This window comes from Odontesthes bonariensis, chromosome 3 (assembly GCF_027942865.1).
Source record: "Odontesthes bonariensis isolate fOdoBon6 chromosome 3, fOdoBon6.hap1, whole genome shotgun sequence".
Classification (NCBI taxonomy): domain Eukaryota; kingdom Metazoa; phylum Chordata; class Actinopteri; order Atheriniformes; family Atherinopsidae; genus Odontesthes; species Odontesthes bonariensis.
This window is the reverse complement of record NC_134508.1, coordinates 147,276-174,003: the sequence shown is the minus strand read 5'-3', so window position 1 is coordinate 174,003 and position 26,728 is coordinate 147,276. Positions and strand designations below refer to the sequence as shown.

At 43.2% G+C, this 26,728-nt stretch overlaps 1 protein-coding gene across 1 annotated transcript; it reads left to right on the top strand.

The window, feature by feature from the left end:
- Nucleotides 1-885: 885 nt before the first annotated feature.
- pltp (phospholipid transfer protein) lies at nucleotides 886-26,698 on the top strand. The gene is made up of 15 exons (XM_075460007.1): nucleotides 886-939; nucleotides 7,716-7,842; nucleotides 15,753-15,852; nucleotides 16,290-16,418; nucleotides 18,367-18,522; nucleotides 18,952-19,015; nucleotides 20,336-20,491; nucleotides 20,567-20,743; nucleotides 21,285-21,344; nucleotides 21,602-21,766; nucleotides 22,077-22,144; nucleotides 23,081-23,123; nucleotides 23,215-23,278; nucleotides 23,394-23,470; nucleotides 24,852-26,698. The coding sequence occupies exons 2-15, from the start codon at nucleotides 7,731-7,733 to the stop codon at nucleotides 24,966-24,968; spliced, it is 1,488 nt and encodes a 495-aa protein (XP_075316122.1). The 5' UTR covers nucleotides 886-939; nucleotides 7,716-7,730; the 3' UTR covers nucleotides 24,969-26,698.
- The last annotated feature ends 30 nt before the right edge of the window (nucleotides 26,699-26,728 follow it).

The following is a 26,728-nucleotide window of genomic DNA, read 5'->3' as shown; positions in this document are numbered from 1 at the left end:
GTTCACTTTGTTTCTCACACACTGCTGCTACCAGCTGCTGGATCAGGGGGTTCACTTAGTTTCTCACACACTGCTGCTACCAGCTGCTGGATCAGGGGTTCACTTAGTTTCTCACACACTGCTGCTACCAGCTGCTGGATCAGGGGTTCACTTAGTTTCTCACACACTGCTGCTACCAGCTGCTGGATCAGGGGTTCACTTAGTTTCTCACTCACTGCTGCTACCAGCTGCTGGATCAGGGGTTCACTTAGTTTCTCACACACTGCTGCTACCAGCTGCTGGATCAGGGGTTCACTTAGTTTCTCACACACTGCTGCTACCAGCTGCTGGATCAGGGGTTCACTTAGTTTCTCACAGACTGCTGCTACCAGCTGCTGGATCAGGGGTTCACTTAGTTTCTCACATACTGCTGCTACCAGTTGCTGGATCAGGGGTTCACTTAGTTTCTCACTCACTGCTGCTACCAGCTGCTGGATCAGGGGTTCACTTAGTTTTTATTATGTCATTTAAACCCACATCAGGGACAACTTGTCTTCTCTTTGTTTCCTGAGCTGTTTAAAATGAGTCCATTGAGGCCTTTTTGTTAAATAATCTGACAGCTTCTAGAACATTTCCACCTTCTCCTGATCACAGAAAACATCTGCTGGGTTTGGACGGCTAACAGATGTGTGGAAGGACGTTTCCTCCAGCGTATCTGAATGTTTAATAACACACAAACACTGGAACTACATGTTAGAGAAACAAGCTTTTATGTTCAGGCAGGACGGCCCTGTTTGGTACTACATGTTAGGGTTAACCTCATGTCAGCCCTGTTTGCTCAGAGCGGGGGGAGGAGTCAGTCCCTCGGGATAAAAGTCTGCTCAGAGCGAGAGTCGCTCAGACTGAACAGAGCCGAAGAGCAGAGACCCCGATCTGAGCTCCTCCTCCTGCAGCTGAACCGTGAGTTTCATCACCCTGACATTCAGAGGAAGGTTCAGGCGGACTGAGGCCGAGCAGACACTGAGACTGAGGGTTAGACTGACTAAAGACAGACTAAAGTCAAACTAAAGACAGACTAAAGACAGACTAAAGTCAAACTAAAGTCAGACTAAAGACAGACTAAAGTCAGACTAAAGACAGACTAAAGACAGACTAAAGTCAGACTAAAGTCAGACTAAAGACAGACTAAAGTCAAACTAAAGTCAGACTAAAGTCAGACTAAAGACAGACTAAAGACAGACTAAAGACAGACTAAAGTCAGACTAAAGACAGACTAAAGTCAAACTAAAGTCAGACTAAAGTCAGACTAAAGATAGACTAAAGTCAGACTAAAGGCAGACTAAAGACAGACTAAAGACAGACTAAAGTCAGACTAAAGACAGACTAAAGTCAGACTAAAGACAGACTAAAGACAGACTAAAGTCAGACTAAAGTCAGACTAAAGACAGACTAAAGTCAAACTAAAGACAGACTAAAGACAGACTAAAGTCAGACTAAAGACAGACTAAAGTCAAACTAAAGTCAGACTAAAGTCAGACTAAAGTCAGACTAAAGACAGACTAAAGTCAGACTAAAGGCAGACTAAAGACAGACTAAAGTCAGACTAAAGACAGACTAAAGACAGACTAAAGACTGACTAAAGACAGACTAAAGTCAGACTAAAGACAGACTAAAGTCAAACTAAAGTCAGACTAAAGTCAGACTAAAGACAGACTAAAGTCAGACTAAAGGCAGACTAAAGACAGACTAAAGACAGACTAAAGACAGACTAAAGACAGACTAAAGTCAGACTAAAGACAGACTAAAGACAGACTAAAGTCAGACTAAAGGCAGACTAAAGACAGACTAAAGACAGACTAAAGTCAGACTAAAGACAGACTAAAGACAGACTAAAGACAGACTAAAGTCAGACTAAAGACAGACTAAAGACAGACTAAAGACAGACTAAAGACAGACTAAAGTCAGACTAAAGACAGACTAAAGTCAGACTAAAGACAGACTAAAGACAGACTAAAGACAGACTAAAGTCAGACTAAAGACAGACTAAAGTCAGACTAAAGTCAGACTAAAGACAGACTAAAGTCAGACTAAAGACAGACTAAAGACAGACTAAAGACAGACTAAAGTCAGACTAAAGACAGACTAAAGACAGACTAAAGTCAGACTAAAGACAGACTAAAGTCAAACTAAAGTCAGACTAAAGTCAGACTAAAGACAGACTAAAGTCAGACTAAAGGCAGACTAAAGACAGACTAAAGTCAGACTAAAGACAGACTAAAGACAGACTAAAGACTGACTAAAGACAGACTAAAGTCAGACTAAAGACAGACTAAAGTCAAACTAAAGTCAGACTAAAGTCAGACTAAAGACAGACTAAAGTCAGACTAAAGGCAGACTAAAGACAGACTAAAGACAGACTAAAGACAGACTAAAGACAGACTAAAGTCAGACTAAAGACAGACTAAAGACAGACTAAAGTCAGACTAAAGGCAGACTAAAGACAGACTAAAGACAGACTAAAGTCAGACTAAAGACAGACTAAAGACAGACTAAAGACAGACTAAAGTCAGACTAAAGACAGACTAAAGACAGACTAAAGACAGACTAAAGACAGACTAAAGTCAGACTAAAGACAGACTAAAGACAGACTAAAGTCAGACTAAAGGCAGACTAAAGACAGACTAAAGACAGACTAAAGACAGACTAAAGACAGACTAAAGACAGACTAAAGTCAGACTAAAGACAGACTAAAGTCAGACTAAAGACAGACTAAAGACAGACTAAAGTCAGACTAAAGTCAGACTAAAGACAGACTAAAGTCAAACTAAAGACAGACTAAAGACAGACTAAAGACAGACTAAAGTCAAACTAAAGACAGACTAAAGTCAGACTAAAGACAGACTAAAGACAGACTAAAGACTGACTAAAGACAGACTAAAGACAGACTAAAGTCAGACTAAAGACAGACTAAAGACAGACTAAAGGCAGACTAAAGACAGACTAAAGTCAGACTAAAGTCAGACTAAAGACAGACTAAAGACTGACTAAAGACAGACTAAAGACAGACTAAAGTCAGACTAAAGACAGACTAAAGACAGACTAAAGACAGACTAAAGACAGACTAAAGACAGACTAAAGACAGACTAAAGTCAGACTAAAGACAGACTAAAGTCAGACTAAAGACAGACTAAAGACAGACTAAAGACAGACTAAAGTCAGACTAAAGACAGACTAAAGTCAGACTAAAGACAGACTAAAGACAGACTAAAGACAGACTAAAGTCAGACTAAAGACAGACTAAAGTCAGACTAAAGTCAGACTAAAGACAGACTAAAGTCAGACTAAAGACAGACTAAAGACAGACTAAAGACAGACTAAAGTCAGACTAAAGTCAGACTAAAGGCAGACTTAAGACAGACTAAAGTCAGACTAAAGACAGACTAAAGACAGACTAAAGACAGACTAAAGACAGACTAAAGACAGGGAAACAGGCAGTAAACAGGCAAGTAAACAGGCAGGTAAACAGGCAGTAAACAGGAAAACAGGCAGTAAACAGGTAAACAGGCAGTAAACAGGTAAACAGGCAGTAAACAGGTAAACAGAGTATCTCATCATGGACAGGTGAGTGAGTGTTTTCATGCTCTGGTTCCTGCTGTTTCTCAGTTCTGGCTCCTCTGCTGCTCGGGTTACAGACGCTGTGTTCAGGTCTGATGTTTATCTCACCTGGTGGTGTTCAGGTCTGATGTTCATCTCACCTGGTGGTGTCTGTGTTCATGTCTGATGTTTATCTCACCTGGTGGTGCCTGTGTTCAGGTCTGATGTTCATCTCACCTGGTGGTGCCTGTGTTTAGGTCTGATGTTTATCTCACCTGGTGGTGCCTGTGTTCAGGTCTGATGTTCATCTCACCTGGTGGTGCCTGTGTTTAGGTCTGATGTTTATCTCACCTTGTGGTGTTCAGGTCTGATGTTTATCTCACCTGGTGGTGCCTGTGTTCAGGTCTGATGTTCATCTCACCTGGTGGTGCCTGTGTTCAGGTCTGATGTTCATCTCACCTGGTGGTGCCTGTGTTTAGGTCTGATGTTTATCTCACCTTGTGGTGTTCAGGTCTGATGTTTATCTCACCTTAGATGTGTTCAGGTGTTGTTGGATGTCCCAGAATGCATCTGTGATATGTTCAGAGAATAGAAATTCACTCTAATTCATTCAAATTATTTTATTTGTTTCTCTTTATATTCTTTTAATGCTTCTTCCGTTCCCTGCTGCGATGCTTTTATCTTTTGTGAAGCACTTTGAACTGTTTTGTACATGAAGTTTTCTACAAATAAAGTTGACTGGAGACAGTTTTAGTTCTCCTGACATTTCTTAAAATACACGTAAAAGACAACAAAGACCAAACTGCTCTCAGGGAGGCTCACGGGGAGTTCTCAGAGGTTTAATGACAGGCCGGTGGTCGGCCGCCGCCCACATCTGGCTGCAGCAGCTGGATGCAGCAGCTGGCTGCTGATTGGCTGTTGTCTCTGAGCTCTGGGTGCTGATTGGCTTTTGTCTCTGAGCTCTGGGTGCTGATTGGCTTTTGTCTCGGAGCTTTGATCAAACACTAATTACAAGCTGGGTCTATATTTGTGAGGACCTCATGTTTTTAAAGCTGGTTTGAAACATGGGACCTGGTGATTAGTGTGTTTTTACAGCACCACACCTCAGGTTTAGCCTGAGTTCTGTCTTTGTGTCTAACAACAAGTTAAAAATATTTTAGTTCAGGGGGAATGAGTGAAAGCAGCATTCAGTCCCAGGTCACCTGATTGTTGGCTCCGGTTCTGATCAGCATTGATGGGAACAGCCTGAAAGAGTGAAATTGACTCGTAACGTCTCGCATGGAGTCTCTGACACTATGGCAACAACTCAGGGGCAATTAGAGTAGAGTAGAGAGTAGAGTACCATTTATTAATCCCGAAGGAAATTAAGGTGTCTAGTAGCAAACATACATCAATACAAAATACACAAGGCACTATACACAACATTGCACATATAACAGCCATATAACTCTTCCATATATTACACATATAACAGCCATATAACTCTTCCATATATTACACATATATCAGCCATATAGCTCTTCCATACATTCAGCAAAAAGGCAGATCTCACACACACACATACACATACACAGTATGTATCTATTGTCCAAGTGAAAAGCAGTAAAAAGAGTCCTGGTGCAGAGAAATTGTTTCATGATTATTGGGGGGGGGGGTTATGTGGTCCAAACACCTATGGCAGTCTCTTTCTGTGTGGTGTTGAACAGCTGGATTGCCCTGGGGACAAAGGACCTCCGTAGCCTGTCCGTCCTGCAGGGGATGGCGCGGAACCTGTAGCTGAACGGGCTTCTCTGGTTGGCAAACACAGAGTGCAGAAGGTGACTGTGGTTGTCCATTATAGAGAAGAGTCTGCTCAGTGTCCTCTTCTCAGCTGTGGTAGTGAGAGCCTCCAGTTCTGTGCCTACAACAGAACCAGCCTTCCTCACCAACCTGTCCAGGCGTCCAGCATCTCTCTTCCTAATGCTACCCCTCCAGCATGTCACAGCATAGGAGAGCACACTGGCCATGACAGACTGGTAGAACATCAGCAGGAGTCTGTTGCAGACATTAAAGGATCTCAGCTTCCTCAGAAAGTAGAGCCTGCTCTGACCCTTCTTGTAGAGTGCTTGAGAGTTTGCAGACCAGTCCAGTTTGTTGTCCAGATGTACCCCCACCAGCCGCGGCTATTCAGAGACAACACGGGCAGCCGGACGGCCTCTCCCATTCTCTGGCCAAATTGCTACATCTTCAATGTTAAATTGACAGTAAAACAGTTATTCACAAAACACAAGATATGCCCAATACTGCATTTACTTTCATAACTGCAACATGTTGTCCTGTAGCTTAATGAAGTGATTTGTTCTGAAATGGCCGCCGTTCACTGAGGAAATCATGTTATGAAGCCGCCACTAACAGCAAGGCTTCCGAGCCGAGGGCTGCCCGGCTTCAGGAGGGGGCGGGAGAGTCAAGTTTTTTTTCTACAATTCTAGGTCATCATTGGCTAAATCGACAAAAAGTCATCACTTCCGAGGCTGCCCGGCGTTTTTAGGGGGTAGATTAGACGTGGGCGTGTCAATATGAGGGGCTGTGTCGTGATGATTGGAGTTAGTGTGGCAGCCGAATTTTTAAGCGGAGAGAAGCACGCTGGAACTTCAGTCCCAAAGTGGATACGAAAGAGACTGGTTGTCTGTGAAAGTGCTGTCGGAGTTTCACTCATTTCCCATCGTTTCCATTTCCATCCTCACACACATACACTTTTGTAAATATTACACTGTAAATAAGAAACACATCCTTGTTGTTTAGAAGTTTTGTCAATCATATTCCTGTTGTGCATTTGTTTGTCGTGTTAGCTAGTAGTTTTGTCACAATGGCGGCTATGCTCGCAGCTAAGCACTTAGCAACACCAAATGTAGTTAACATGCTTTTAGCCAAGCGTAATATGGGCTTCCCCTGTTTTAAAAGTCAGCAGCCGCCACTGACCCCTAGGTACGTGTACGTGCAGACTGTCTCCCCCTCGATAGAGACAGGCACCAGGGGCGGGGTGGTTCGCCTAAGGTCAACCACCATTTCCTTTGTTTTGGTGGTGTTCAGCTGCAGCTGGTTGGTCCTGCACCATCTGGCAAAGTTCTCCACCAGTCCCCTGTACTCCCCCTCCTGCCCATCCTTAATGCATGCAACGATGGCGGTGTCGTCTGAGAACTTTTGCATGTGGCAGGTCTCTGAGTTGTAGTTGAAGTCAGTGGTGTACAGGGTGAACAACACCGGGGAGAGCACCGTTCCTTGTGGCGCTCCAGTGCTACTGACCACAGTCTCTGATGTGAGGTCACCCAGTCTGACGAACTGGGGCCGTTCTGTGAGGTAGAGAGTCTGATGGATTTTAGAGTCCGTAAGTCATCGTCCTGTAAGAAAATAATAAACCTGTCTGATTCTCTGAGAGCATGTGGTCTAACACAGCTTCCTAGAGGTGCTCATTGGACCTGAATCCCCTCAGAAGTGTGAATGTAAACAGCTGCTGACGAAGGCTGGGAGGATTTAACCAGCGAGTGTACCCGCATTATTAAAATAAAAGATGTAAAAATAGAGAGGATGTGGGTGATTCGGACCCCACACTGTGACTCACAGGCCTCCTCTTTGTTTCTGACTGATCTCTGCTGTCAAACTGTGAGGACTCAGCAGAGCTGCCATGTAAAATCACTGTGGAAAGTTTTCATTTTCAGACATGAGTCTCGTGTTTGGATCTCTGAGCTCAGAACCTGTTGCTCAGTCCTGTGGTGAGAACAGAAAGCTTCGGCTCAAACACGCCTGCACTGTGACTTCCATTTAAACGAGGCCAACTCGAACTGCAGTAACCTCTGTTTCACAACAGCCCGGCAGCCTCTGACCCCATTCGCTGTTTTTCTGACAGCAGCTCAGCTCCAAGTGTTTGCCTCTGGCCACAGTCACTGGGCGGTTTATTTACCACATTATTCGTCCCACATCGGGTTAGGCTGAAGGGGAAGGTGTACACTGAGAGCTGATGAATCACCTGAAAAACTGAATGTTAGAATAATTCCATTTTAGAGAGCTGTGTCTCCATCATCAGACGCTGACACTTTAAGAACCAGTGAAACAGAGAATCCAGTCTCTCATAACTTATATGATTGTTGTTTCATGTTCTGTTTCAGCTTGGTGTATTCAGGATGACCTCCTGCCTGCTGGCCCTCCTCTTCCTTTTTTATTTGGCATCCAATATGGCAGCTGCTGAGCCCGCTGGCTGCAAGATCCGAATCACCGACAAGGGCCTGGAGATGTGTGAGTATTGGTTATAAACCCTAAGTCTACATGAGAGCTTTACTGAGACGTCTGCTGATAATTTTAATTAAATTTTTTTTAATTAAATTTATTTATTTGAATAGGGACAATGCACATTAATGAACATCAGTATAAAAACAAATGTAAATATGCCGGATTATAGCTGCAAAGCTAGTTTTCATCCGTATCCACGTATAATGGATAACAAAGGAGATATTTGGATCATGTCCCTAAATGTAAATGGTTAAAATCCAGTGAAAAGATCCAGAGTAATTACCAAAATGAGAAAGGAAAAGAAGGAAACTCATCTGTCACATTTGGAATATGAAAAACCTAAAATATTTGTACTCGCAAATACTTTTTATTGCTCAAATATAATGATGGGTGAATATAATAACGAATCATCGTATGAATACAACCAGCTATAGGAAAAAATCTGTGGCTAAACTAGTTAAAAATATCTGGGAAGAAATGTACAGCCACTATTCAGTTACCCATTCTGTTCATTCTAGAATAGATTATTTCTCTACAAAAAGAGAGAATAGTGATAAAATTCAAGAGTGCATCACTGGAGTATCAGACCATAGTGTCTTATACTGAAAGGTTAAGCTGAAATCTGTAAATAGAAATACATTTTGGAGACTGAATACTGGAATATTGAACAACCCAGAGATAATCAAACACATGAAAAGTTGAGATAAAACAGTATATATGAGAAAATAAGAACGATTAAACTAACTCTGCTGTTCTCTGGGATGCATTAAAGGCAAAAAATATATGAAGCACTCATTAAGGAAAGATAGATAGATAGATAGATAGATAGATAGATAGATAGATAGATAGATAGATAGATAGATAGATTATATATTACATTACATTACATTACATTACATTACATTACGGTCATTCTGCAGACGCTTTTAACCAAAGCGACTTACAATAAGTGTGTTCAACATCGGTAGGCAAAAGAACTTCAGGTCACAAGAAATCATAAGTGCATTTCCTTACAATACCAAACAGCTAAGAGCAAAACTAGTGCAGAGTAAGTGCGATAAGTCAGGTACCTCAGCCTCTCACCAACTGCACACCAGTCACAGCGGGGTGGGGATCAGTGGCGGTTGGTCAATAGAGGGCGCTAGAGCGCCGCCCCTCCCGTGAATCAACCATAATGAATATGAAATTAATTATACATTTGTACATTGCATTTTTACTCGTGCAGTGGTGTGATAGACTCTGCTGTAGGCTACATGCCACTGCCAGCAACCATTAAATGCTTTCGACTTTAAAGGATAAGAGCGGTTTTTTGACATTGGGCCCTTAATTTCACATTATAACATGATGTTCTACTCACCCCTGCTTGTTGTTGGTAATTTGGAGCTGTTCCGAAGATATTCGAGAGGCGTCTGGCTGCTCTCTTGAGATATTCGGCCATGAAAAGGTATCCTATGGGCAAGTTTATACAGGCACAAACTATGCTGTTTATAATTTATTAATTACTGTACACTAGCACTGATAACGTGGAGGTGCGTCGCTTACTGAAAAAAATCCGGGTTACTAATTTTGAATTTTAGCCGAATGAATAAATAGGCAGCAGGTCTGTGGGCTGTCTGTGGTAGTAGCACGACGAGGACGTCAGTAACACCCACTTTACGACAAAAATTCAAAATTACAGTAACCCGGATTTTTTTAAGTAAGCGACGCACCTCCACGTTATCAGTGCTAGTGTACAGTAATTAAAAAATTATAAAAAGAATAGTTTGTGCCTGTATAAAGTTGCCCATGGGAAACCGTTTCATGGCCGAATATCTCAAGAGAGCAGCCAGACGCCTCTCGAATATCTTCAGAACAGCTCCAAATTACCAACAACAAGCAGGGGTGAGTAGAACATCATGTTATAATGTGAAATCAAGGGCCCAATGTCAAAAAACCGCTCTTATCCTTTAAGCTTGGCTTGCTATTTGCTATTGGATATAAAGCCCTCCTCCAGGTGGTCGCCGGTAACACTGGTGTCTATGAGAGCTAGCAAACTTTTTTACCGCGAACAAGCAGAGGCAGCTTTTCATTGGCGGATGAAAATTTGATTCCAGTTCGCAGCTTTGTGCGCCCAGACCAATGGCAGAGTTTTCCATATTTTTAATCTTAACGTGATTGGACAATTCCTCGAATCAATCACGTCCATCAAGCAAGCATTCGCGCCACAACTGAGAAGAGAAGAGAGATAGCTGGCGGAGACTCAATTTGTGATAGAAAGAAAGATGGCAACTGTGATGAAGGAAAACTCAATTGTGTCTCTACGTGAAACCCCATTTTTTCGTCGGTCAGATGTGGACAAGAAAAGGGTGAAGGACTTGGGACCCGACTGTCCGGATTTAAACATTGTGCAGCAGACTACCGATCGTGGGAGGACGTACACAAGGAGATTCTCCTCAAATATGTATGCTAAGCGGAATTGGCTAGCTGGATGTCCAGTAAGTAATGCGTTTCTTTGTTTCCCCTGCGTGTTATTTCAAAGTCCTGGGACTGAAATGTTATGGACTACTACGGGGATGAAGGACTTAAAACATTTCACAGAAAAAGCCAAGAAACATGAATGCAGCCGGAGCCACCTTGATAGTAGCTTGAAGCTAAACTTTTTTGGAAGACTTAGCATAGCAGAGCAGCTCAACGAAGGCTACAGAATTGGCATCAGGAAGCACAACGAAGAGGTGACACGAAATAGACACATCCTCTCAAGAATTCTAGATTGTGTGAAATTCTGCGGCGTGTTTGAGTTGGCTCTGCGTGGTCATGACGAGAGTGAGAGCTCCGATAACCCAGGGATATTCCGTGGCTTGGTGGACTTTGTTGCCTCACTTGACAATGCCTTGAAAGAGCACCTGGAGAACGCGTCTGTGTTCAAGGGGACATCAAAGACGGTCCAGAATGAGCTCCTTGACTGTATGCTGTCTGTTGTGAGGGAACAGATCATCAAAGAAGCCCAGAAGAGTGATTTTATATCAATCCAGGCAGATGAGACAATGGACATTAGCACCCAGAACCAACTTGTGCTTGTGATTCGCTACATTGATGACAGAAACACAGTGCAGGAAAGATTTTTTTAATTCATCCCTCTGCAGTCAGCGAATGCTGAGTCCATTGCTACAGCATTGAGTGAACGTCTTGCCGGAATCCTTCCCAATGAACAGAAAGGTAAACTCATCTGCCAGTGTCATGAGGGGTGCCACTTCAGGTGTTCAGTGGAGAAGGCAGGATGAGTATCCAAATGCCCACTACATCCACTGCTATGCACATCAACTAAACCTGATAATGCAACAGGCTACCTCTCACATTTCTAAAGTGAGAAGTTTTTTTTCTGATCTTGGTGGATTTGCAAGTTTTTTTTCAAGATCTCCGAAATGGACCAGTGTTCTTGATGAACAAGTGGCTCACAGACTGCCAACATCCAGCAACGTGAGATGGAACTTTCACAGCCGGGCCGTCAATACTGTGTTTGAGCACAGAGAAGACCTTCTTGAATGCTTCAGGAGAATTCGGAACTCAAGTGGCTTTGACGACAAAACCAACAAAGAAGCAGGAGGTTACATTAGGCTACTGGAGGATCCTGACTTCAATTTTTTCCTTCAGCTGTTCCATCACATCATGCCTCATGTGGACTTCCTCTATGCCAAGCTCCAGAAGAGAAACATAGATTTGGTTCATATCAATGGATGTATTGAACAGTTTCAAAAGGACATACAAAACATAAGGTAAATAGTATGTCTATTATTATTATTATTATTATTGATGTTATCTTCTATAATACCAGTTATAAATAGTAATAATAAGACTAATCAAAATAAGTTCTATTCACAGAGATTCGATCGAGACAATGGTGGTGGAGCAGAGCAGTGGCTCTGACCAGCCGAGGAAGCGCCGGGCTCTCAGGGAAGAAGACCACAGTAGGATTGCTGCAGAGGTGAGTCTCTGTTGTAGAAATTAGTTGTTGTCCATTTTTCAGTGCAGTCAAGTCAAGTCAAGTCAGCTTTATTTATATAGCACATTTAAAAACATCAGAATTGATCCAGTCTTCTATATTAGTCCTCAAAACATTAGACACGCCTACCTTTTAATGTGGTCTTTGTTTTTCCTGAATATTTGTACATTTTGCAATACAATAGGAAATTCAGAACCATCATCCCTCCCTACTATTATGTTGTGGTGATTACTATTATGTTTGGTTTGCTGTGTATTCATTATGATCCCAAGTTTACGTATTTGACTTTCATTTATCATACACAACTGCCACCTAGTGGCCATTTATAGTAGCTATAAAACATTGATTGATTTTTTTTTATTTTTATCTATTATCATAGCAGATTTATAGTCTTAATTAATAATATATTTTGGGTGAAGGCTTTTCAATTAAGGGAATGACGTATAAGTGTCATATTTGGAAAGGTAACTGTTGCCTGCAGTAGGCCTATGTAGGTGAAAGAACATGTCAAAATCTTTTTCTTAAAATGAAATCTCTCTCTCTCTCTCTGTCTGTTTGTTTAGGTGTGTGATACCATATTGGGACACACCAAGGAACGTTTCGCCTTCACAGACCACCTTATCAGTGCCACCTTGCTGCAGGCCAACAGGTTTGAAGAGTACCACAACTCATTCCCTGAAGTTGCCCTGATCTCCACCTTGAAGGCATATCCAATGCTGAATGGAAGTAAGCTGAGGACGGAGCTGAGTCTCATCTATTGCAAGGAGGAATTCAAGTCCTGTTGTGGTGCTGTGGACCTTTTTCAGTTATTTGTGGATAATAACCTGTCAGAGGTATTTTCAGAGACTGTCACACTACTGAAAATTATTATCACCACACCCATGTCCACTGCAGAGGCTGAGAGGTGTTTTTCAACACTGAAGAGAGTCAAAACCTTCCTCAGGAACACCATGACACAGGACAGGCTGAATGCATTAGCCATTCTATCCATGGAGAAAAAGCTTCTGAATGAGATGACAGACTTTAATCAGAAGGTCATTGACAAATTTGCAAGCCTGAAAGACAGGAGGGCTAAATTTCTCTACAAGTAATGGAAATTTCCAATGTCTCTCCCTTGATTGTATTGATAATTCAACATATGGTCTATTTTCATTAAAGTAGCCTACTTTCTGAATCTATTCTGCCCCAAAACTCTTCATTTTTGATCAACCCAATGTCTGTCTCTAACTGTATTGATAGTTTAACAATTATCTAGTTGACTGGTGTTTAGATGGTGTAACATGTGGTCTATTCTAATTACACTAGCCTATATTTCTTTATCTATTCTGTCCCAAAACTCTTTATTTAAGGTCAACAATATCCAAAGTATCTCTCCAATTGTATTAATACTTGAACAATGGTCTAGTTTAGGTGGTTTTTAGAATTTGTGTGTTGTGTTCTGATTGTGAGGTGCTATTTGACCCGTCACGCGCAACTGCGCCCCCCCAACAAATTTAATCACCAGCCGCCACTGGTGGGGATGCAAACCCTGGTTCGGGTAGGGGAAGAAATAAAAGAGGTAAGAAAAGTAGGAATGGGATGCAAACCCTGGTTCGGGTAGGGGAAGAAATAAAAGAGGTAAGAAAAGCAGGAATGGGATTCAAACCCTGGTTCGGGTAGGGGGTAATGAAAATATAGAGGGTGCCAGTGGTGGAGGAAACAATAAGTGCGTAAGGAACTAGGACGGAGCAGGTGCGGTCCTAAGAGGGCGGATATGGGTAGGTTTTCCTGAAGAGGTGGGTTTTCAGCCTGCGGCGAAAGATGGGCAGCGACTCAGCTGTCCTGATAACAGTCGGGAGATCGTTCCACCATCGGGGTGCCAGAACAGAGAAAAGCCGTGACCGTGTGGATGGTGCGCAGGGACCCCTGAGTGACGGGGCAGCCAGGCGCCTGGAGGCCGCAGAGCGAAGTGGTCGGGCGGGGGTGTAGGGCTTGAGCATAGCCTGGAGGTATGAAGGAGCTGTTCCTTCCACTGCCCTGTAGGCCAGCACCAGAGTCTTAAACTGGATGCTGCAGCTACAGGGAGCCAGTGTAGAGAGCGGAGAAGGGGAGTGGTGTGGGAGAACTTTGGGAGGTTGAACACCAGACAAGCAGCAGCTTTCTGAACCAGCTCCAGAGGTCTGATGGCAGAAGCCGGGGCGCCAGCAAGGAGCGAGCTGCAGTAGGCCAGGCGGGAGATGACCAGAGCCTGGATGAGCACCTGTGCTGCCTTGTCGGTGAGGAAGGGGCGAATCCTCCGGATGTTGTAGAGGAGGAATCGGCAGGAACGGGTCACTGATGCGATGTTTGGCGAGAACGACAGTTCGTCGTCCAGGGTCACACCCAGATTCCTCACGGTCCGAGTTGACGTCACCACGGAGGCATCCATGGTGATGGCCAGATCTCTGAACGGGCAGCCCTTCCCCGGGAGAAACACCAGCTCAGTCTTGTCCAGGTTGAGCTTAAGGTGGTGCATCGACATCCACCCCGAGATGTCTGCCAGGCACGCAGCAATGCGTGCTTCCACTTGGGTGTCAGAAGGGGGAAAAGACAGAATCAGCTGGGTGTCGTCTGCATAGCAGTGGTAGGAAAAGTTATGGGAGTGGATGACAGAACCAAGAGATGATGTGTAGAGGGAGAAAAGAAGAGGACCCAGGACCGAACCTTGGGGAACCCCGGTGGTGAGCCTACGTAGCTTCGACACAGACCCTCTCAGTGTGACCTGGTAGAAGCGATCTGTCAGGTAGGGTGAGAACATGGAGAGTGCAGAGCCAGAAACCCCCATTCCCTCCAGGGTAGAGAGAAGGATGTGGTGGTTCACTGTGTCAAATGCTGCAGACAGGTCCAGGAGAATCAGGACAGAGGAGAGAGAGTTAGCTCGAGCAGTTTGGAGGGACTCAGTTACTGCTAGGAGGGCCGTCTCAGTTGAGTGGCCCACCTTGAACCCGGACTGGTAGGGATCCAAGAGGTTGTTCTGGTGGAGGTAAGAGGACAGTTGTTTAAAGACAGCACGTTCAAGAGTTTTGGACAGAAAGGGTAGAAGGGATACCGGTCTGTAGTTCTTGATCTCTGAAGGGTCAAGAGCTGGTTTCTTTAGAAGAGGAGTGACTCTGGCAGTCCTGAAAGCAGAAGGAAAAGAGCCTGATCTCAAAGATGTGTTAATGAGGTGGGTCAGGTAAGGAAGAAGATCAGGTGCAGCAGAATGAAGGAGAGGGGAAGGGACCGGGTCAAGGGAACATGTGGTGGGGCGGCTGGATGTTACAAGGTGGAGGACCTCATTTGCAGAGAGGGGAGAGAAGTGGGACAGAGAGGGAGGTGAGGGAGAAGGTGGTAGGGAGGGAGGAGTGGGAGGGCGACAGGTGTGGGTGGTGTGGACAGCTGGGAGGCGAGGGAAGGAAGATCGGATATCGTTAACCTTCTTGTCAAAGAAGTCGGCGAAATCGTCAGGGAGGAGGGAGGAGGAGGAGAGAGGGGGTGGGGGTGGGGGTTGGAGGAGGGATGAGAAAGTTTGGAAGAGTTTTTTGGGGTTGGAAGCAGAAGTTTGAATTTTGTTACAGAAGAAGGCAGTTTTTGCAGCAGAGAGAGAGGAGGAAAAAGTGGAAAGCAAGGACTGGAAGGCAAGAAGGTCTTCAGGAAGTTTACTTTTCCTCCATTTGCGCTCAGCCGCCCTCACGTTCCGCCTCTCAGTACGCACTGAGTCCGACAGCCAAGGGGCAGGTGGAGCTGAGCGTGCAGGCCTAGATAGATAGATAGATAGATAGATATATTCCCTCAGGACGTTCCCTCTGGGAATGAAGCCTCCAGCAGCACCACAGGGTTCTGGTTCTGCTGGAGGTTTCTTCCTGTTGAAATGCCTTCTTCTTCCTTTTCCTCACAGTGTTCAGCTCTATGAGTGGTAACGGTCTGTTTGTGTTTTTAGTGAAGGTTGAGACTCAGAAGTTTGTTGAAGAAGAGCTGAGCAGCATCAGTATGCCAGAGATGAAGGGCAAAGACGGACGCTTCCAATACACCATCACTGAGTATGAATATGAATATTACACAATAAAAGGAATAATGCTGTTGTTCTGAACATGTTTATTAATAAAAGGAATAATGCTGTAGTTCTGAACATGTTTATTAATAAAAGGAATAATGCTGTAGTTCTGAACATGTTTATTAATAAAAGGAATAATGCTGTTGTTCTGAACATGTTTATTAATAAAAGGAATAATGCTGTAGTTCTGAACATGTTTATTAATAAAAGGAATAATGCTGTAGTTCTGAACATGTTTATTAATAAAAGGAATAATGCTGTAGTTCTGAACATGTTTATTAATAAAAGGAATAATGCTGTTGTTCTGAACATGTTTATTAATAAAAGGAATAATGCTGTTGTTCTGAACATGTTTATTAATAAAAGGAATAATGCTGTTGTTCTGAACATGTTTATTAATACTTCTCTCTGCTCTGCTGTCAGTGTGAAGATAACCGAGCTGAATCTGACTCATGCGGACCTTCGATTCATTCCTGATGGCGGTTTGTTGTTCGATGTCCAGAACTCATCAATCTCACTGAGTTTCCACCGTCGGATCCTCTACTGGTTTTTGTTAGTTCCCTTTCATGTGGAAAAACATTCATTAAACTCAATGAAAGCTGTTTTTCCATCACATGGTACGGTTTGGATTGGTTTGGATTGGTTTGGATTGGCTCGGCTCGGCCTATACTTTTATGGAGCTGTGGATAAACTAACGATCACCTGGTAATCTGCAGTGGATAAAGTGGTTATCAGCTGGTAATCTGCAGTGGATAAACTGGTTATCAGCTGGTAATCTGCAGTGGATAAACTGGTTATCAGCTGGTTATCAGCTGTGGATAAACTGGTTATCAGCTGGTTAACTGGTTATCAGCTGGTAATCTGCAGTGGATAAACTGGTTATCAGCTGGTTATCAGCTGTGGATAAACTGGTTATCAGCTGGTTAACTGGTTATCAGCTGGTAATCTGCAGTGGATAAACTGGTTATCAGCTGGTAATCTGCAGTGGATAAACTGGTTATCAGCTGGTTATCAGCTGTTGATAAACTGGTTAACAGCTGTGGATAAACTGGTTATCAGCTGGTTAACAGCTGTGGATAAACTGGTTATCAGCTGGTTAACAGCTGTTGATAAACTGGTTATCAGCTGGTTAACAGCTGTGGATAAACTGGTTATCAGCTGGTTAACAGCTGTGGATAAACTGGTTATCAGCTGGTTAACAGCTGTTGATAAACTGGTTATCAGCTGGTTAACAGCTGTGGATAAACTGGTTATCAGCTGTGGATAAACTGGTTATCAGCTGGTTAACAGCTGTTGATAAACTGGTTATCAGCTGGTTAACAGCTGTGGATAAACTGGTTATCAGCTGTGGATAAACTGGTTATCAGCTGGTTAACAGCTGTTGATAAACTGGTTATCAGCTGGTTAACAGCTGTGGATAAACTGGTTATCAGCTGGTTATCAGCTGTGGATAAACTGGTTATCAGCTGGTTAACAGCTGTTGATAAACTGGTTATCAGCTGGTTATCAGCTGTGGATAAACTGGTTATCAGCTGTGGATAAACTGGTTATCAGCTGGTTAACAGCTGTGGATAAACTGGTTATCAGCTGGTTAACAGCTGTGGATAAACTGGTTATCAGCTGGTTAACAGCTGTTGATAAACTGGTTATCAGCTGGTTAACAGCTGTGGATAAACTGGTTATCAGCTGTGGATAAACTGGTTATCAGCTGGTTATCAGCAGTGGATAAACTGGTTATCAGCAGTGGGTCCAGAGGGATTTACATGTGAGAAGTTCCTGCTCTGTAGAGTTCTGACATGACTTTAGTTCGGAGGGTTTAATTATCTTTCAGTGACTGAGAGCTGTAGAGCTCAGCTGCTGTCTGTGGTAAACACAGTGATCTGAGGGAACAGATATTAGATCTGTGATTGGAACAAGTGATTATAAATCAGAGCTCTGCTGTGTCATCATTTCATTGGCAGAACCAAAACAACGTAGGAGATAATACCCGTTAGCCTGTCCTGCCTACAGTGGTAACCCGAAGAAACCAAAAAACCAAACCGTACCATGAAATGTAAAACTGCTGCATCACTTTCTAACTGCTTTTTCAAATCTTTTTAGTGTCCCACCAAACAATGGAAATCTTTTTAAGATGTAGATAAGGTAATTGTTGCCCGTCTTCAGCCCAAAGGAAGAAAACTTTAGCTCACATGCTCTAACTCTATTGGACCTGATAATGATGTCATATAAACACTGTTTCCATGAGGTTGCTTTTCACCTTTCACTGTTAAACCCAATCACAACAAAGTTTAGACACCTGCTCCGTTAGAATGGTCAGAATAACCTGATGGAGTCCCAGCTCAGTGAAGTGATGCAGCTTCTTCTTTCATGATGAAGGTTTTAATGGCTGTTGAAGAGTGAAAGAAGTTTGATGCTGAATCTCATGCCGTTTCACTCAGCTGTCTGACTCATGTAGGAGCAGCTTCAGAAGAACCTCCACACTGTTGTTGTGTTGTTTCAGCTACGACACAGGAAGCATTAACGCCTCAGCTGAAGGAGTGAACATCAACACAGCCGTGAACCTGATCAGGGACGATGAAGGACGACTTAAAATCAATAACATCACCTGTGATGCCAAAATCAACAGAATGAGGGCAAAGTTCAGCGGAACACTTGGGTAAAAACACACTGACGTGCTCATCAACAACCATATTTATCCAAACTAGACTTTATCCACTGTACAACACAACACAAATTACATTTCAGTAGCTTCAGAAACAATTTAAACAGAGATACAACAGAAATGAAAATATATAGAGATAGGATTGGTTATATAGATATATAAATATATAATATAGATAAAGTGTTTATATAGCAGCATAAGAGCATTGCACATTGAATTGGATTGAAAAACAAGACAAAAAAAGGAAAAATAATCAGTGTTGTTAGCACATGTCATAAAACTCCAGCGGGGACCAATCAGCTGATTACAGAACCATCTTCATTCTTGTTGTGTCAGTCAGGCTCAATAATCGCTCGTCAATAACAGAAACTGATGTCAGCCATGTTTCTACACAGTGTCATGTGATCTATGGCTGTTTTTCAGGAGAGTGTATGACTTCCTGGCCAGATTTGTGACAACAGGCATGCGGTTCTTCCTCAACCAGCAGGTAACGCACCAGTTTCTGACCCACCTGCATTAAAACGGCTTCTCTGCTAAGTTGTCTGTTCTGTGTAGACCCAACACAGGTTCATCCCTTGAGTTAAGAGCCTTTTTCCTGCCTGAATGGTTCACAGCTCAGAGTTAAGAGGCTTAACAAAGAAAAAACACATTCCTCTGAAGAGGCTCAGGTACAAGGACTGGACTGAAGATGAGGGAAGAAGCAGAAAATGTCCAAAGAGAAACTCTGAAAGAGCTTCAGGAAGCTGCAGAACTTTTGATCAGGACACTTTAAACATTAGAAAAGTCCGGCTCTTAATACGTAGAGGCCGCTGCAATGTGGATTGGCGCCCCCTTGGCACCTCTGTGTCCCCCTAATGTTTTTTCTCTTGTGCTGATTTTGTTTTATTGATACGGCTGCACAGTCCCTGTTCCATGTATAATGTCTGAATTGTAAACTCTCTTAGAACTTCCCATGAAAGGTCCATTATAGTATTGCTATTTTTGCTTGTTTTATTTCTGCTTATTTATTTATTTCTGTATTTATTTATTTTTTATTTATTTTTATTATTACTTGTCTTTTGTCTCTCTTTTCATGTGTTATTCACTTTATGTCACTTTATTTTTACTTGCCTCTGCTGTCATGCGTGTTCTCTGTTCTGTGTCTGTTTGAAAATGAATAAAATATTGATTAGAAAAGTCCGGCTGCTGGGTCAGGACCCTGGATCAAGACTTTTGCACTATGAGTTCATCAAATAATCTTTTTTGTCTCTCGATGTCACAAAGTAGAGGTCTGTCTTGGAGGTTTCTTGAAAACAACATTTTGAAAAAGCAGATAGCGGACTTTTCAATTCAATTCAATTCATTTTTATTTATATAGCGCCAAATACAACAAATGTCATCTCAAGGCACTTAGATAGTAAAGTCCAATTCAAGCCAATTGGAATTCAATTAATTGTAATCATAATTATTCATAAAATAATCCACTTCGTTCATATAGAGCCAATTCAAAAACAATTTCCTAGCTAAGGAAACCAACAGATTACACTGAAAACTTTTTCTTTTTCGGTCCAATCTCCCGGCCTGAGGCGACTGTGGAGAGAAACGACTCCCTTGTGTCTATGCTCGTCCTGTTTGATCTCAGAGCTGCATCTGATACGATGGATTCTGTTAGAAATTCTGTTAGGAACTACATTAGACTGGTTTGAGTCAGCGTGAGTCTTCTTTTTACAGTATTGTGAGGCATTGACCTAACTCTGTGAAGAAATTTGTTGTGATTTGGAAGTTTTTAAATAAAAATAGAATGAACTGACTTATCTCTGTTTGTCAGATCTGCCCTTCTCTGAACCACGCGGCTCTGGTTCATGTTAACTCCATGCTGGAGACCATCCCTGTGAGGACAGAGGTGGATCAATATATTGGGATCGATTATTCCCTGATTGATGATCCAGTGGTGTCCTCCCGGAGCCTCGACATGCATTTCAGGGTCAGACTCAGATTGAATCACAGAGTTAAACAGGATGTGACCCAGAACCAACGATGTGTTTGTTTCTGTTGATAGGGGATGTTCTTCGACCTTTCTAACCCTAACCACACACTGGTGAACTACGCCGTGGAGCCGGCCATCAGGGAGTACGACCGCATGGTTTATCTGGCTCTGTCCGAGTTCTTCTTCGACAGCGGGATGTTCTCCTATTACTCTGCTGGAATATTCCAAATGGACATTGTAAATGAGAAGGTAATCCTGTATTACAGTGTTATAACATTCTCACTTTCACAGATGCATCACCCTTACCTGCGGGATTAAACAAACTAAAATCTTAGAAAAGATTCAGTGGGGTAGGAGGGAAAATACATACTCAGATGTTAATGTGTGGAAAATGGGCATCTGAAGTGGAGATATCAGGACTTAAACTGAGCCAGAACAGAGTGCCTGTGGTCCAAATCATGAGAAATGTCCAAGTTCAGCTCTCCTTCATGGGTTATAGAGGTCAGAGTTACAACAGTTAAGCAACTTTTAGAGCATTTTACACTAAAAGATACAGAAAACTTGAACAGCTGTCATAAGTAAAGCAGCCCAACAACTTCATCTTTGGACATTTTTTATGTTTATTTCTGATCAGAAAACGGGGACAGAGTAATAACAGAATAAGGCTTCCTGGCTTTCAAACATACCAGAATAAGGCTTCCTGGATTTAAAACATACCAGAATAAGGCTTCCTGGCTTTCAAACATACCAGAATAAGGCTGACTCTGCTCCGCTCTGTGTTCTCACTCAGATGCCCAAAGATCTGGAGGTGTTGCTGAGGACCACCTACTTTGGAGCCATCATGATGTTGGTGAGTAGAAACTCAGCAGGAACAGTCAAACTGCAGAAACCCAGACCTGCTCAAATGAACAGAATAAGCCAAACAGAGACGGATTGGATACATTTCTAACCTTAACTGTGTGTCTTAGAAACATTCCTTTAAGGACAAAGCTTTCATGGACCCACAGGAAACCAAAACATGGGAAAGAAAAAAGGAAAATACAAAATACAGAGCAACACTTTCTTTAGATTATACTTTCTGATTAGTTCTGCACTTTCTTATGTTAGAACCCAGCTCTGGTGGACGCTCCGATTTCGCTGCAAATTGCCGCCAACTCGCCACCAAAAACCACCATCAAAACGTCTGGAGCAACAGTTGTCATGGTTGCCATTGTCAAGGTGATGGTTCTGCCTCCAGGTCAGCCTGCGGTCCAGCTCAGCAGCATGACCATGGTACGTGTGCAAACTGTGAACCAGATCGTGTGCAAACTATGAACCAGATCGTGTGCAAACTATGAACCAGATCGTGTGCAAACTATGAACCAGATCGTGTGCAAACTATGGACCAGATTATGTGCAAACTATGGACCAGATCGTGTGCAAACTATGAACCAGATCGTGTGCAAACTATGAACCAGATTATGTGCAAACTATGGACCAGATCGTGTGCAAACTATGAACCAGATCGTGTGCAAACTATGGACCAGATTTCAGCTGCCACCGGTTCAAAGATAAACCTGAGACGTGTGTTTTTCTCCTGCAGGAAACAAAGTTTAATGCCAAAGTTTCCATGAAGGGAAAACGTTTGGCCGTCCACGCGGATCTGCGCAGGTACATGTTTTATGGTCTTTCTGAGGATCCACACTGACTATGTGTTCCCATATCCTACACCCTGAAACCAGTCTGAAAGCAGCCTGAAAACAGTCTGAAAGCAGCCTGAAACCAGTCTGAAACCAGTCCGATTTGCTTTCAGACTGATGTCAGACTGGTTTCAGACTGGTTTCAGACTGGTGTCAGACTGGTGTCAGACTGGTTTCAGACTGGTGTCAGACTGGTTTCAGACTGGTTTCAGACTGCTTTCAGACTGGTGTCAGACTGGTGTCAGACTGCTTTCAGACTGCTTTCAGACTGCTTTCAGACTGCTGTCAGACTGCTGTCAGACTGGTGTCAGACTGCTTTCAGACTGGTGTCAGACTGGTGTCAGACTGCTTTCAGACTGCTTTCAGACTGCTTTCAGACTGCTTTCAGACTGCTTTCAGACTGCTTTCAGACTGCTGTCAGACTGCTTTCAGACTGCTTTCAGACTGCTTTCAGACTGCTGTCAGACTGGTGTCAGACTGCTTTCAGACTGGTGTCAGACTGGTGTCAGACTGCTTTCAGACTGCTTTCAGACTGCTTTCAGACTGCTTTCAGACTGCTTTCAGACTGCTTTCAGACTGGTGTCAGACTGCTTTCAGACTGGTGTCAGACTGCTTTCAGACTGCTTTCAGACTGCTTGCCTCAGGACATGCAGCCTAACCTTTAACATGGTTAAATCTGTGAGTCATCCTCCAGCTGACTGGGTTAGGGTAATGGAATGGAATCAGCATTCTTTAGGGACTTTCTATTCAGTTGAACTCAGTTATCTATTCAACTCAACAAAAGTTGAATGTAATTATTGTAACTCCATTCAGTGTGAATAAAGTTGAATTGAATGATTGTAAATGTGATTATTTGAAATGTTAAATTCCTCATCACAGTCAGACTGAAACCTGTTTTCTCCTGCAGGTTTAAAATCTTCTCCAACCAGTCAGCTCTGGAGTCTCTGGCAGTAAGTGTCTTTATTTCATTATTTTATTCATATTTATCTTTATTTTATTTCTTCTCCTGAGCAACACTGACAGCACCTGGTCTGTCTGTAGCTGATCCCTCTGCAGGCTCCTCTGAAGACCATGCTACAGATGTCTGTGGTTCCTCTGATCAACAGTAAGAAAATCATTTTTCCCTTTAAATCACACAAACCTGAACCCATGTGACAGAGTCTCTGTGTTCTGATTGGCTGTGAGTCTGTGAACCCATGTGACCGAGTCTCTGTGTTCAGATTGGACGAAAAGGGGAGTCCGGATCCCTCTGGCTGATGGGATGGACTTTGTGGAAGAGGTGGTGGAATATCACAACGTGAGTATGATTACAGGGTTCTGATTGGCTGTGAGTCTGTCAGTGATTCCACCCCCATCTATAGTCGGTGATGCTGTGTTCTGATTGGCTGTGAGTCTGTCAGTGATGCTGTGTTCTGATTGGCTGTGAGTCTGTCAGTGATTCCCCCCCCATCTATAGTCGGTGATGCTGTGTTCTGATTGGCTGTGAGTCTGTCAGTGATGCTGTGTTCTGATTGGCTGTGAGTCTGTCAGTGATTCCCCCCCATCTACAGTCAGAGATGCTGTGTTCTGATTGGCTGTGAGTCTGTCAGTGATTCCTCCCCCATCTATAATCAGAGATGCTGTGTTCTGATTGGCTGAGAGTCTGTCAGTAAGTCCACCCCCATCTATAATCAGAGATGCTGTGTTTTGATTGGCTGTATCTCTGCAGGGTTCTCTGCACGTCCGACCCGCGTCGATTGTGTTCACATCAAACTCGGCTCGGCAAAAAGACTAGGGTCCGACGCGGGTCGAAAGGCGAGTCGAGTTGACGCGGCAGCCCGGGTCGGCAGTGTGAACGCAACAGCAGACACGCTAAATTCGCGAATTAAACGCGGGTTATTCGGCAGTGTGAAAGGGGCTAGTGATTCCCCCCCCATCTATGGTCAGAGATGCTGTGTTCTGATTGGCTGTGAGTCTGTCAGTGATCCCCCCCCCATCTATAGTCAGAGATGCTGTGTTCTGATTGGCTGTGAGTCTGTCAGTGATGCTGTGTTCTGATTGGCTGTGAGTCTGTCAGTGATTCCCCCCCCATCTATAATCAGAGATGCTGTGTTCTGATTGGCTGTGAGTCTGTCAGTGATTCCACCCCCATCTATAATCAGAGATGCTGTGTTTTGATTGGCTGTATCTCTGCAGGGTTCTCTGCACGTCCGACCCGCGTCGATTGTGTTCACATCAAACTCGGCTCGGCAAAAAGACTAGGGTCCGACGCGGGTCGAAAGGCGAGTCGAGTTGACGCGGCAGCCCGGGTCGGCAGTGTGAACGCAACAGCAGACACGCTAAATTCGCGAATTAAACGCGGGTTATTCGGCAGTGTGAAAGGGGCTAGTGATTCCCCCCCCATCTATGGTCAGAGATGCTGTGTTCTGATTGGCTGTGAGTCTGTCAGTGATCCCCCCCCCATCTATAGTCAGAGATGCTGTGTTCTGATTGGCTGTGAGTCTGTCAGTGATGCTGTGTTCTGATTGGCTGTGAGTCTGTCAGTGATTCCCCCCCCCATCTATAGTCAGAGATGCTGTGTTCTGATTGGCTGTGAGTCTGTCAGTGATTCCACCCCCATCTATAATCAGAGATGCTGTGTTTTGATTGGCTGTGAGTCTGTCAGTGATGCTGTGTTTTGATTGGCTGTATCTCTGCAGGGTTTCATTGTGATCGGAGCAAATCTTCACTTCAACAAAGGACTGAGAGAGATGATGGCCGGGAGCATCGAGGCCGAGCCGTACAACAGCACCAGCATCAACTCCAGCACCGCCTGAATGTATAAACTCATATAAACACTCTGTAAACACAACACAGGGACACCTGAAAACACCAACCCATCAACAAAAGACAGCAGGAAACGGAGCATAAACACAACTGAATGTGTATGACTTATATGTACTGCATAACAATAACAAAAACACACACCCACACACTATAAAGGAGTAGAAACACTACATTTGGGTGACTGGCCCTTTAAATAGAGGAGATATCAGAGCAGGTGAGACCATTCAAACACAGAAATACAAAAACAAGCACAATGAAAAGCTCAACGATATCCATCCAAAATCTGCTGTCTGTGATGTTTACAAGAAACACTGAGAGCTATGTGTATGTGCAATAATAATTTATCTAACCGCAGCAATTTATGGGTCAATAAAATGTGTTGAAATGGAAAATCTCTTTAATTCAACCCTGACTTGAGAGTTGATGTAGGCCAAACTGAGTAAAGATTGAACTTGTTCTGACTGACTCCTGCAGTCAGGTCTGCAGACATGAAGGATTCTCATAGCTGGTGTGGGTTATATCGTCATGGTAACCCAAGAAATAAAGAAGAAAGTTGTGTCATTTAACAACAATGGGCCTCACGCGAGAACATTTTCATATTTTTATTCTAAATTTCTCACTTTTTTCGTACGAACACGCCACGTCAGATTCAACAAACGCTCTTAACTTTGGAAAAAGTGTGTAAACGACCTGCGTAAATGATGAACGCCACCCGTGCATATTTAAGTGCACGTGCACGAGGATAGTAGATTTGCATACTGCACGCCCAAAATAATACCATATAAGGCTGTGCTTCCTCTCTCCTGTGCCAGGAAGTGTTGAGTCATGAGAATGGCATCAAGGTGCAGAAAGAATAACTTTAGGGGCTCTGAGACTGAAGTTCTGCTTTCAGAGATCTTTTTTTGTTTTCTTTTATCTAGTTGCTCAGGCGGGACTGATCTATTGTAGGCAAACTGGTTGTATATGTCATTGTCCAATCAGATTAAGGTCGCGCCTGGTGTTGCCACGTCCATTTGGGGCGATTTCTGTCAGGGTCGAATTTGCACCAGAAATATCCCATTGACATGAATGGTACGTCAGTTTTTTTCAAAAATCATGCTCCCAATACATTTTCTATTCGGGTTTATGTGCTCGCACAAACGACGTGCTTTCGTCATATGTCTGTTGCGCGGGACCATGAACATTCTACGGAGAAGATGGCGAGTGTGGAGTGCAACAATACGGTAGTGTAATTGAGTCTCCCCTTTGGTCTTGTGGTAAACTGTCTGCTACGCTAGAGCTCGGGTTCAATCCCTGGGTCGATTGTGACATTTCAGTAGCCTCAAGTTCTCTCTCAATTCCTGTGAATTAAGCACATATCCAGTTTTTTAGTACAGAATGAATGAAATAAGAATGGTGATAAGATGATGATAATGATAAGGTGCTGCTGGCTCCAATGCATGTAGTTCATTCCCACTGGCCATGAAGCCTTATGTAGTATTTGATGTAGCTAAATAACTTAACCTTTTGTGCTCAGTCATTGACTTGTAATGATTTAAATCTTTTATATAATGTTGACAATGATAGCAGAATGTATAATGACACATTCATTGTTAATGGTGCAGTATTATATTTAAAAAAGAGAGAAATCTCACATAAGTAAGCTGCACTTAACCAGGTTTGACAACTGGTTATGCTTTTCTAAGTCATATTTTCCAAAACTTCAACAAACACTTGACTTGGATTTATATGCTGTCATTTTAATTACATT